Source organism: Scyliorhinus torazame, chromosome 3 (assembly GCF_047496885.1).
Source record: "Scyliorhinus torazame isolate Kashiwa2021f chromosome 3, sScyTor2.1, whole genome shotgun sequence".
NCBI classification, from domain to species: Eukaryota; Metazoa; Chordata; class Chondrichthyes; order Carcharhiniformes; family Scyliorhinidae; genus Scyliorhinus; species Scyliorhinus torazame.
The window spans coordinates 194,478,383-194,491,728 of record NC_092709.1 but is presented as its reverse complement, the minus strand read 5'-3'; the positions used below and the strand labels follow the sequence as shown (position 1 = coordinate 194,491,728).

Sequence of the window (13,346 nt, the reverse complement as noted above, 5' to 3'; positions counted from 1 at the left end):
GTGTTTTATTTTATTTTCGTTTCTTTTCATGTACTTACTGATCCGTTGAGCTGCTCACAGAAAAATACTTTTCACTGTACCTCGGCACATGTGACAATAAACAAATCCAGATCCAAATCCAAATCCACTGATGCCTTCATCTACCTGAACCCTGGACTGCATGCGTCGGAACATCTAACACTACCGTTGTTTGTATTCCACCACCCTACCACCCCCTCCCCCCGCACCCCAGCATAAGGCCGCACACAATCGCCGAGAGCGGAGGGGGACCACCAGACCGGCGGCCCCTCACCATGCCCGAGCAGAGGGCACTAGACATGGTCGGCGGCCTGGAGGAAAGGGAGGTCGGCAAATGGGACCCTGCTTTGTTGTGGATCCCCATGACATGTGTTTGGACACCCCCACCCCCACACCCACCTCACCCCCTTCACCCCCCTCAGTCCACCCCCCCTCCCCCTTACCCCCTTCACCCTTATCCGCCCCCCCCCCCCCCCATTCCCCCCACGGCCTCCTGTCTAACCATACATGTGGTCTTGTGTCTTACAGGACGTACCGGAGATGGGGCCGATCCATCCGGAGCACCCCACCCCCAGCCAGAGCCGGTGCCCCCCAGACGGCCAAGCACTGATGCGGAGAGCAGCCCGAACACCAACCCTCCGCCCGAGACTCAGGACACCCTGGAACTCGGGTCGGAGGAGGACACCGACATTCCGTCACTTCTGTCTCCAACACCATCCAGCATCGCAGAGACTATCACCTCGGTTGGCTACATTAGTGAAGAAGCTCCTGGGACACTCACTGGTGTGCACCATACAGTCGTTCCAATACAGCAAGTGGAGGTAGGAGCAGCCAAGGAGCCGGACAGTTGGAGGGCAGGCCGTACCCAGGAACCAGCTGCCGCCCAGACGGGCATGGGCTCCTGGACCATCCAGTCCCAGACATAGTACAGGTGCAGTCAGAGACCCAGGGACTACAAGAGGGCATAACAGCAGGCATCCAGCACCTGCAGGCCATCAGTGTGCAGGAACATGGTGTGGTGTCGGTCATATGTGCCAACCAGGCCAACACCACACGGGTGGCATCTGCAGTGGAGGCAATGGGGGCAACGGTGTTGGATATGAGTCAGAGTATCCAGGGCTTGGGCATTCTGTGCAGGCAGGGGTCAAGGCCCAGGAAAGGGCTGCCACTAAGGCAGCCATGTGCCAGAGTCACCTGTCACGATCAGACTGTCCCCTGTGGCTGGCCCTGGCGATGCTGTTGTGCGGACTCCCTTGTCTGCCTGGGCCCCATGGCCTGCTCAACGTCCCCTTCCCCCACATCCTCCTCAGCAGATGAGGCCTGCCCTTCCAGCACATCACCCCTCTGCTCTGCCATATTGTGGAGGATGCAGCAGGCCACCACGATGCGGGTGACACTCTCAGCCTCCTTTGGAGGGCCGCTTCAGAACAGTCCAGGCACCTGAAGCGCATCTTGAACCACAGCTCGACCACTCGGATCGCTGTAAGGGTGTCATTGTATCGGGTCTCCGCGTCAGTTTGTGGCCTCTGGATAGGCGTCATCAGCCACGACCGCAGTGGGTAACCCAGCAGCCAATGCTGCAACTGGGGTGGAATGTCCCTCGAACATGTCGGCATCCATCGAGTGTGCCAGGGTGAAGGCGTCATGTACACTGCCCGGTTATCGGGCGCAGACATGCATAATGTGCATCTGCTGTTCGTGGAGTGAAACCCTTTTCGATTGGTGGTCACTGGCTGTTATCCGCTGATCCTCGTAGGGCGACATGCATTCCGTCGATCACCCCCTGGACCCGGGGCATCTGGCGAGGACAGTGTACCCTGCTGCCCGGGCATCCTGGGGGGCTCGGTCCACATGGAACTGTATGCACTGGTCCGCCTGGGCATATAGGACGTCCGTAATGGCACGGATGCACCTGTGCGCCGAGGCCTGTGAGATCCTGAGCAGGTCCCCACTCGGCGCCTGAAAGGACCCCATCGCAATAAAGTTCAGGGCGACCGTCATCTTGACCGTCGCCAGGAGCGGATGTCCTCCCCCATACCAGTGCGGGGCCAGGTGTGCCATCATGTGGCAGATGTGTCACACTGTCCCTCTACTCATCTGCAGTCTCCTCCTGCATGCCCGGTCCGGCAGGTCCTCGAACAACATGCGGCACCGGTACACGCGGGGTTTCATGCGGCGCCTCATTGGCACCTCCTCCTCGGCCTGTTGGGCGGCCGGTCCTCCAACCTGTGCGGCGCCACCTGTCCCTCTGCAACCCCGTCCTCTGCAGCCCGTTCCTCAGAGCCGCAGGGCATCTCGCAGGGCTGCGGCCATCACCACAGTGGTCAGCATCACGGGTTGGTGTCCGAATGCCATTGTCTGCAGTGGGTGAAAAGCCAACATGTTAGCATGGGGCATACTCCTGTGCCCATCCAGGTACCACGAGCTACATGGTGGCCCTGGTTGGCACTGCAGGCCCCGTCCATGTATGTCCCCACCCACCTCCACCCCTGCACCCCTGACCCGTCGGCATCCGGCCCCGTCATTGCCCCCGGTCCTGCTGCCAGGGGAACCATTGGATGGCACTGCCCTCACTGGGGGCTGTCTTGGGTGAGGTCCTTGGTGGTCCCCCAGTGGTGGTTGCCGGTTGGGTGGCGTGTTCGGGGCCGGGGGGGCACGCTGCGGTGGGTGGGTGGCGTGCGGGGATGGGCGCATCTCTAGAGCCGGTGCATTGTGTAGAACCAGGGGCCGGGGTGGGTGGTCAGTGGATGTTCAGCAAGATGGTGGTCGGTGCCTGGGCATTGCCCCAGTCCCACGGGGGGGGAGGGGGGGGGGGGCACCATGGCTAGTCGGCCCGGCGTCCCCCTCCCCCGGCCCTGACAAGGACACCCCCCCAGCAACCAGTATGGCCGGTATCACTCCATGCCATTTCCTACTTCCTCTCTCTCGCTCAGCAGCCAGGACGCCAGGGTCACGATTTTTAAGTGAACGATGCCATTGGGAAATCGGCCCATTGGAGGTGGTGAATCGCGGAGGCCCCAAAGCATAGGGTGTCGGGCCCGCTAATGATATGCCTACTGTACTTTCACCTCGCACAGCGAATGACACATACGCATTTTCGGTGTACCAGAGCATCCCGATTTGGCGTCAAGCCAGCGGCAACCGCATTTCCGGCGTCGGAGCTATTCTCCGCCCAATTGCATTTTGTGATTTCATCATCGGCAAGCGGAGAATCCTGCACCTGGACTCCACCCATTTCCACCACTCAAATTCAAACTTTTTCCCTGTCCCATGACCAGTGCTCACCCTTAACACCCTTAAGTACAGCTTAACTCCACACCAGGGTGATGGGCCTGAGTTGGCAGTTTCAGCGGGTCTCTTCTGCAGGCAAGAGGGTAATGATGCCTCACTGTGAGATCAGCTCTGGTACTCCTCATAATCTGAGAAAGTATGACTCCTGTCATTCTGAATACAGGCCACTGACCTGCCCGTTCATTCATCAGTGAGCGATGGAGACACTCTTGTTCCTGAGGGCTATTGGTCTTCTCCAGTTGGCCTTGCAATCACTTGAATGTCACTTAAACCCTTCTGTAAAGACTACCAAGCAGTAGGATCTCAACGAATGATGGGATCACCCTTTCCAGAGGCCCAACATCTGGCTTGGGGGCAGTAGTTTACTGGGATTGGGCAGCCCTCCATCTGCCCACAGCCTTGGAAGTTCATGCCTCCACCTGATGTGCTACAGCAACTGTGGGATGCTCACTAGAGAGTGTCCCAGATGCCTGTCCGCTAACATGTCCCACCGAGTTAATTGTCTCTGTGGTGGTGGATGGTGCTGCCAAAAGCAGTGCCGAGAAGTCGGTGTCCTTCTTTGTAGTTCTGCTCCAGGGTGCTCTGAGGGGTTGGAAGGGGGACAGTGATCCCGGATGCCCAGCCTCATCTGATGGATATTCTGGAAAACAAAGGACGTGGGGTCAGCATTTGGGAATGACAAGGCTGTGGGAGGTGAGAGACTCACTTGAGATAGGACATCTGGATCAAGTTGCATTGGCCTCTCACTTCTTTGGTGCAAGCCCACCTCACATTCTGCCACTGCTCATTCCTCGGCGTCCCCCATGAGTTTCATGGCCCTCTCTTCAAAGTGAGTGAGGACACGTATCTTGGCCATGCCCCGACCCACCTTCTCCCGCTGCCTCCTGTTATGGCTTGCCTTGTCCTCCAGGGACACAAAAAGGGCATTATGGGGTACTGGCCTGGTGGATATGGGGGAGTTTACAGCAGATAGTATGTGTGGGCCAGGCACCTAGACAAAGAGGGGATGGGATGATTTACGGTGGGGATTCATGATGGGTGATGGTTTCTGAGGGAAATGCTGGCAGGTTGGGTTTTAGAAGATTGCAAGGGATTGGGCTAAGATACTAAAGGTTAGGGATGAGAATGATGCCAGGGGCATACAGATGGGTACTCACCCTAGAAGTTTGAAGGAGATCATTCATTTTCTCGTGGCAGGCCAGTCTCTTCATGATGATAACAGCACATGCGGCCTCTGCCACAGCATCCCAGGCTTCGAACATCTGACGAGAGGGAAGTCTTCTGCCAGCCCAGGAGAATAGGGTGGCCCTCCTCTCCTCCTTTAAGTCCAGCATCCTATCGATGTTTGCATCAAGGAAGCCTGGTGCAGATTTGCATGCAACCAGCTTCATGGCTGAAATGACAGTCAGAGCCAAGGGAAATGTTTAAATGCTGCTCCTGCTTGCCAGGGCAAACTGATGATTCCCAACTCTGGCGAGATTCACATGGGCGGTGTGTTTGCCCAGTTGCATAGATTGAATGGTGTTTCTTCAGCACTCCTAGGGTCAGCAGAAATCTCTCCAGTTTTCCCGTTAGTGGAGTATTAGTCTACAAAGGGGAGAATCGCACCTTCATGTTTTGGGTGAAAGTTATTTAGTCACCGGCTCCCCTCCTCCTTCTAACCCCCACCAAATTCTTGTTGGCAAATTGAGATTGTCTTTTCAGCAAATATCTTTATATCCAGAGGCTGTGACTGGCAATATGTTCCCAGTCCTATTGTACTCGTGATTAATGCAAAGTGCAAGATGTAAATCATTTACACAATATCTTGCAACTGTTTTTAGAAAGCAAAAAGGTCAGTGAATAAATTGCTGCTGTTGCTATGGCAACAGGAAATACTGGCAAGAATATACTTTCTCTGATCCCTTAGTTCCTTCTACGCAAAGAAGTTGAACAAAATTATTCCCTTTCTGCCTCCATTATGAATTAATACCCGATGGAGGTAATTAAAATAACATCTTCAAGTTAAGTTTTGTATTAAAATGCAGAAAATGTATTTCTTCATGTAAATTTTGCTACTTAAAAAAGAATTATATTCATTATTATACATACTTCAGGAAACTACTTACATAATCTACCAATTCTGCTGTGTGATATTCGTACCAAACATGTTAATGTGTTCAGAATTATAGTGAGCATAAAATGATTGAATACTAATGTGCTAATTGTGTTAATTACTTAATCTGCAAAGTCCAACGTCATCCCACAGGCAAGATAAAAGAAACATTTAAGACAAATATAGGGACAAGTAAGTTAAATCAGTAGAAAACTTTGGTTATCATTCATAAGGTGGCTGTGATTCAGTGACCCCCTGTTGCGCCCTGCGTAAGTCTGGACGCAACGGGTAAATTACACGAGAGCCCCAAATCGGGTTCCATGCTGGGCGCCGGGCCGATCACGAGTCTCCCGATTCGCTCGCCCGGCACGATCTGGATCACATCCTCGATACGCAGCATCCAGATATGCATATTTAAATGAGCCTAATGGATAATTTAAATCCTGGACACTGATTCACCCAGCACTCAACTATTGTGCCTGCGAGATCTCGCCAGGGTGCCGTTTAATATTTGTCCACTTTGGTGGATGGTGGAGGAAAGGTTGGGGCTGCCGATCAAAATGGCACCCCAATCTGCGAACAGCCGTTCCTGTTGGCGAGATCAGCTCGCCAGCAGGAAATCAACTAAAGTGTGGTCTCAGCAGGGAGAAACTCCCCGAGGCCAAAATAAGCAGCAAAGTGCAGTTGAATAGCGGAGCAATTCTCATCTGCATCCACTGCGAAAGCCCCGTTAAACGTGCCCCAAAGTGGACTTTCACATTTGTTCACGGAATCGTGCCCACAAGTTATTAGAAATGAACTCAGGTCATTCCCAAAAATGTATTAAAATTAACCATTTAATTTGTTATTCGTTTAGGACCTAAAGTTTTATGATTTTCAAGTTGAATTAGAAGTTGCAATTAGAAAGTCAACATCTGAACTAATGGATACCATCCAGCCCAACACACAACAATTGACATTGAACATATCAAAGGCTTTTCAAGGTAACAATAAATGTGGCAAGACAGAAAAGCTGAGATAAGATTTTCAAAATGAAGGACAAGTTGACAAAAGCTCTGACATAAATGTGAGGGGGGAGTTTATGTAGAACTACAGAGAATTACGTAGGATATACAATAGAGAAACACGGCATTTGGCACAATTGGTCCATGCCCGTGTTTTTACACTCAACATGAACCTCCTCCTGCCCCACGTCAATTATCCTCATCACCAAACCCTATTTCTTTCTCCATCATGTGATTATCTAGTTACACTTTAAAATAGCTATGATATTCACCTTTGTGGTAACAAACTTCATGCTCTCGTCACAGATTGACCAAATAAATTTCTCCTGAATTCCCTATTGGATTATTAGTAACCATCTCATATTTATGTCACCCAGTTATTAACTCCCTATAAGTAGACACATCTTCTCTGCATCTAGCCTATCGAACTATTCCGTAAACTTAAAGACCATTATTATGCTAGCCATCAACCTTCTCTTTTCCAGACAACAGAGCCCCAGTCCATTCAGTATATACTGATAATTCTAACCTCTTTATCCTGGTATCATCTTTATAAATCCATTTTACGCTATCTCCAATTGTGTGTTTGCACTTTTGATGGCCATGTTAATCTGTTTTGCTCCTTATAATCACTTGTGAATTTATACCCTAAGATCCCTTTGTTCCTTGACCACATTTAGACATGTATTTTCCAAAGATTGTGTGACCACCTTATTCCTCGCATGAAAATGTCCCACCTCAGACTTACCCATATTGAAACCCATTTCCCATCTACACACCCATTCTCCAATCTTCTGGTATTCAATGTCTCCTTGTATTTTGTTGCTATCTTCCCCAGCATTAACCACATCCCCCAATTTGTTGTGAGCTACATATTTATAAATTTAGCTTCCACTTCCTAATTCCTAACTTTTTATATAAACTGAATCATCACAGTATCCAAGGCAACGGACCAAGTGCTGGAAAATGGATGAGAATAGATAGGTGTTTGATGGCCGGCACAGACGCAATGGGTCGAAGGGACTCTTTCTGCCTTGTAAAACTCTATGACACTATTAATAGTGCAAAAATTATTCCAGCAGCCAATCCCTGTGGAACACTGTCTTCCACTACCAATAATCCCTATTCACTGTTTACTATTTGGCAGTCAGCTTGCTAACTGTGCTACTGGTCCCCTGTCTCTTATGCTCTGACCTTAGAAATGATCAATACTAGTGAAAGAGCAGTGTGTGCAAACTGAGATGTAGCTCTGGAGAAGTAGAATAAGCCTAACCATGGGAAGATTTGGTGCAAGGATGAGAACTTCGAAGCTGATACACTAACAGGTAAGTGGAAGACTAGGATACTTGGCCTTTAAACAAAAAACTTTCATTATGCCTGAACTCTGTCCCATCTTAATAGCGAATACATGAAAACCTATGGGTTTGTTTTACAACAGGGACAATAATTTCTGGAGGTGCACTGTGCAATCTTATGAATGCAACAGATTTTTTTTTAAATTTCCAGCATGCTGCGTTTACAATAAGCGATTATTATATTATTATTACATGTCCTTTTGTCAGTACCCTAGAATTAACTTTAACCTCCAAACTGTGTCTCTGACTGTTCTGAGGAGTGTTCAACAGGCCATTTTCCTCACTTTTATACATATCTTATCCTGTTGCTAACATGCATTTGAAACAATTCATAACTATAATTATAATCATTGCTGTGGCCTCTCTTAAAAACTTTATGATCAGCAAATTTGGACTTGATTTCCAAAGGAACACTATTTTCAAATTCTTCCATTAGGATCACCTCTAAAGTTTTCAAGTCTTGTTCAAACTTCATAGATCTACGGCGCCTATCAAATATAATTTTTATTTTCACTATCAAATTCCAAAACAGTCTGACCACTTCTTCCTCACATTTCAAAATCTGTCGGTAAGCATCTGGCACAAACTCACAGGCATTCAGAATCGCAGCTTTTACTGTACCGTGGTCAGCTGATTGTTTGTTTGAAAGAAATGAGAATACTTCAAATTTCCACGCATCCCATCGCTTCAAAGAGAGAACCAGTTCTCATCAGCAACCACCTTGATGGCTAACACAAAAGGCGCGATCGTCTGGCCTCATTGCACTCGCGCTCAAGCGTAATGAGGCCGATAAATAGTGGGAGAGGCCAAAAACTGGAACCCGCCAGGCACCAAACAGTTTGCGATGCAACCGTCCCGCTCCCGTAGGCGCATTCGGAATCTCGCCGGAGAGTGGCAAGAAAACAATTATCACCACTTAAGCCCCATTTCCATACAATTAACGAGAGGCACATGCCATCCAAAGGCCTCCTGTCATTCACCGGCCTCCCCAGCAAGTGGCCACATTGGCGCTGATTCGTACTCCTTTTGAAAAACATGAACCTGGTGGGAGGGCTTCTGTGAGGAGCTGAGAAGGGGAGTAGCAATCATTGCACACAGACAAAGAGATCGGGGGGGGTGCTTGCTTTTCCACACCAGTGCTCGGCGGGCGGTGGGGACCCGCCGCAGGAGTTGGCCACCATGGGAGGGTGGGGGCGAGGTGCTGGGGGGGCAACTGGGGGGGCAATCGCTCACGGCAACAACGTGCCATCCCTTGGATCCCAACACCATGCCGGGGGCAACCCCTGTCCCCGCCCGTCTGCCCCACCGATCATCCATAACCCTCACCAACTGCTGAGGCCTCTGGCTGCGCGTGTGAAGACAATCGCTAATCGGGAATTGGCAATCGTGGTTAAATCAGCACTTAACACATGCCAAGTGGGTTCCCGTGGGTAGATGGGACATGTAGCATGTGGGAGTCATTGCCTCGCATTCCAATCAAACCTTGATGCCTGGACACTGTATCTGAACACTGCGGGGTGCATCACCACACATGCTGCAGCCAACATCCAAACACCCAGGGGTGGATCACAGCTCCCGGAATACGACCATGGGTGGAGGATGGGTGGGTGCCATGGGAGGGGCGGGGGGGCGGGGGGTTTCCTGGAGAGACAGGCAAAGAGTCCAGAGGTCAGCCCACATTGCGGAAGAAAGTGTCATCATAATGATTGTGCAAAAAGTTGTTTAATGTGCTGCACAATACCCCATTCCTGATAGTGCCACCCCCGCAACCCAACCGGTCCCCAACGCGACCCCCTCCCCACCCCCTACCTAATCCCTCCCCCCTACATCAGTGCCCTCAGTGATTGTCAATGTGCCTGGCCCTCCAAGGTCTACCACTACTTCTCGGTGTTCCCCCAGGATGCACATCTGAGGTGGAAGCAGCCAGCTGCTTACCTCATCCCGTGGCTTTCAATGCTCCTGGCGGGCGTCCTCTGGGGGTTCTGGGGCCGGACAGCCCCAGCTCACTTGTCAACGGCATATGCACAGCCGTGCCGCCTTGTCCTGTGTGCTGACCCCAAGACGTGGCCTCATCAGAGGGATGGAGCTCGGAGGTGCTGGTGGGCACCATCCCCGCCCCATGGGATGGGTCTGGGTTGGCACTCAGTGCCCCCTCTTCCCAGTCTGTACCCATAAGTCCCTGGGGTTCACCCTGAGACAGAGGGGCAGCTGGGTCGGGCCCCGGCTGCCACTGCATCATCTGGCTCTGACAGCCCTGGTGGTTCCCCATTGTCCGCACCATCATGTTGATGCCATCGCCGATGCTCTTCAGTGACTGGGACACATTCCCCAGTGACTGGGCCATACTCTGCAGGGCCTCAGCCATGCCGACCTGCGACTGGTCAATCTCCGCCGCGCACGGCCATTCCCATCTGAGAGTAGGACATGTCCCGCAGAACCCCATCAAGGTCGGTCTGGCACTGGGTGACATCCTCAGTGAGGCAAACATACTGCCATGATTCTCAGCCATGGCCGTCACCGACTACGCAATGTCTTGGACACCTCATGGTGCCGACATCGTGCACCAGGCGCTCCATTACGGTCACCACCCTGGCAGTTTTGGTCTTGGTGCCACTCATTGCTGGTGACATCTCTTGCACCAATAGCCTCTGGGACTCCTCCAATCGGCTATAGATCTGCTGGAGTGACACTGACATCTTCCTCTGCACCTCCCAGCCGCTCCCTAACGTCTCCAGCAGATTGGGGATCGCCTGGGGGAATGCTTCCTTGGGGGGTTGGAACGTTGGTGTCTACTCACTCTGGCTGCCCGGTGTAGGTCGTTGACCTTCTTCTGACACTGGAGGGCAGACCTCCTGGTCACATTGCCCCAGCTGACTGCTGCCACCACCTCATCCCAGGCAGCACTGTCTCCAGAGCCCTCGAGGGAACAGGACATCTCTCCTGGCCTCCACCGCGTCGAGGAGCCTCCCAGGTCAGCATCCCTGAATCTGGGTGCTGGTCTCTTGGGCGCCATTGCTGCGAGCTGGCTGGGGTTGGCTGAGCAAGTGCCGCCTACGTGCTGCTCGATGTTGTTAGCGGATGGCTGGCAAGCGTGGTCATGGCGAATAAGCTGGCGAGCCGGCATTTGGGGTGAGAAGCCCGTGTGGCCTCGTTAAGGGCACCAATTAACGTTGAGCAGTGTTGCCGGCCTCGCCGGGCTGAGTGCCGGGAAACACGCGCCAATTCCCGCTCGCTACAGCACTTGGCAATTTTTCGGGAGAATCGCGCACAAAAGGTTGTCTTTTCCTGTCCTCTTCAGATCAGCAGCTGTTTCAGTTTCTGTTTCTCCAGATCTCTGTGTCTGAGTGTCTCTGTAACTAGAAATATAACCAGCTGCCTCTCATGGTGTGAAAATTGTCACTTCATTTTCAATAGATTCCAGTTACAGATCAGAAGGACCAGTCCCTGGGCAGGGTTTAGTGTGACCACTATTCCTCTACTCAGAATATTTCAATTTCTCCTTCAATGAAACGCAGAAAGGCACCCTCGTAAGGACGGGATATGACGCTCGGCTCATCGATTGACAGTTCCAACGCGCCACAGCAAAACCACACCGACCTCCTCAGAAGACAAATACGGGACTCAACCGACAAAGTACCTTTCATCATCCGGTAATTCCCCGGAGCGAAGAAACTACAACATCTTCTTAGGAGCCTTCAACACGTATAAATGAAGACGAATATCTTGCCAAGGTCATCCCCACACCCCCATTATTTGCCTCAAACAACCGCGCAACCTCAAACAGACCATTCTTTGCAGCAAACTACCCAGCCTTCAGGAGAACAGTGATCACGACACCACAAACCCTGCCATGGCAACCTCTGCAAGATGTGCCAGATCATCGACATAGATACCAACATTACACATGAGAACACCACCCACAAGGTTCGCGGTACATACTCATACGACTCAGCCAACATTGTCTACCTCAGAGAAAAAATCGAAGAGAAAATGCTGGAGAATCTCAGCAGGTCTGGCAGCATCTGTAAGGGGAGAAAAGAGCGAACATTTCGAGTCCAGATGACCCTTTGTCAAAGCTAAAAGACATAGAAAGTGGGAAATATTTATACGTGAGGTAAAAGAATTAAAGATGAGTCATAGCCACAGAAACCAAGGGACAGGAGTGCTAATAGCCAAAGAGACCAAGGGAAAAGACTGTAATGCCAGTCCGCAGAGAGAACAAAAGGTCTGAAAGGCCAAGCAGCAGAGAAACTAACATCAGAGGGCAAAGTGTGTCGGATGTAGATGTGGGGGAAGAGGGAAGCAAAGGGGAGAAAAGGTAAGGAATGGGGGGATAAGATGCTGTGGCGGGGTTGGGGGGGGGGTGGAATATATATAAAGAAAGACTAGAAAGAAAGAAATGGTAAAAGACAGTTAAAATGAAATGGGATGAAAACAAAGGGTCAAGGTGGGGTAGAGCTAATCATCTGAAGTTGTTAAATTCAATGTTGAGTCCGGAAGGTTGGCGTGCCTAACCGGAAGATGAGATGTTGTTCCTCCAGTTTGCTTTGAGCTTCACTGGAACATTGCAGGCCAAGGACCAACATGTGGGCATGGGAGCAGGGTCGTGTTAAAATGGAAAGCAACGGGAATGTCAGGGTCCTGAATACGCGAAGATGCTCAGCAAAGCGATCACCCAGTCTGCGTTTGGTCGCTCCGATATGGAGGAGACCACATTGGCAGCAGCGAATGCAATTGACCAAATTGACAGAGGTGCAAGTGAAATGCTGCTGAACCTGGAATAAGTGTGTTGGGCTTGGGATGTTAAGCATGGAAGAGGTAAAGGGGCAGCTGTTACACCTTCTGCGATTGCATGGGAAGGTGCCATGGGTGATGGGAGAGGTGTTGGATATGGTGGAAGAGTGGACTAGATTATCTCGGAGGGAATGGTCTTTGCGGAATGCTGACAGAGACAGTGAAGGTAAGATGTGTTTGGTGGTGGCATCACGCTGGAGTTGGCAAAAATGGCAGAGGATTATGCTTTGCATATGGAGACTGGTGGGGTGAAAGTGAGAACGATTGGGACTCTATCCTTGTTCTGGGAGGGAGGAAAGGGAGTAAGGGTAGTGGCGCGAGAGATGGACCACACACTGTTGAGGGAACTGTTGTTATGGGCCAGGGTTTACAGAACCCCAAAGTGTATCATGGAGTTCACCTGACCCACAACTTTTAATAGATTGTGGTGTGGGGCGCACACGGCCCACTCTACAGGTGTGGTACAGCAGAAATGGAAATGTATTTTTTGAAGCAGAACAATGTTTATTCTATGAACTCAAGTTAACCTTTTTAAAACATACAATCAACATCTTAGCAACCATCAATTCAAATATAACCCCAAAGAATACAACACTAAATAATTCTTAAGCTGTCCTTTTAACATCCATAAGACTTAAAAAAACTTTAAACAGAAGCACATCAGGTTAAAGTCACTACTGAGAGCAGTTATTAGTTTTAAATCACCAAAGGATCGATTTACAGTTTTTAGATTACAGAGCGAGAGACTCATACACCTTCTGGCTGTGACTGCAGCTATCCAGCTCTGAA

At 50.7% G+C, this 13,346-nt stretch overlaps 1 protein-coding gene across 3 annotated transcripts in view; it reads right to left on the bottom strand.

Annotated features, from left to right (window-relative positions):
* Positions 1-5,061, bottom strand: part of LOC140408873 (uncharacterized) — a 98,371-nt gene extending 93,310 nt beyond the window's left edge. For all 3 annotated transcript variants that reach the window (XR_011940229.1, XM_072496688.1, XM_072496689.1), the window contains exon 1: positions 4,467-5,061. Coding sequence is in view for 2 of the 3 variants with exons in the window: in XM_072496688.1 (XP_072352789.1) it covers positions 4,467-4,700 (234 nt within the window). In the remaining variant the exon portion in view is untranslated. The remainder of the gene's footprint in view (positions 1-4,466) is intronic.
* Positions 5,062-13,346: the final 8,285 nt, after the last annotated feature.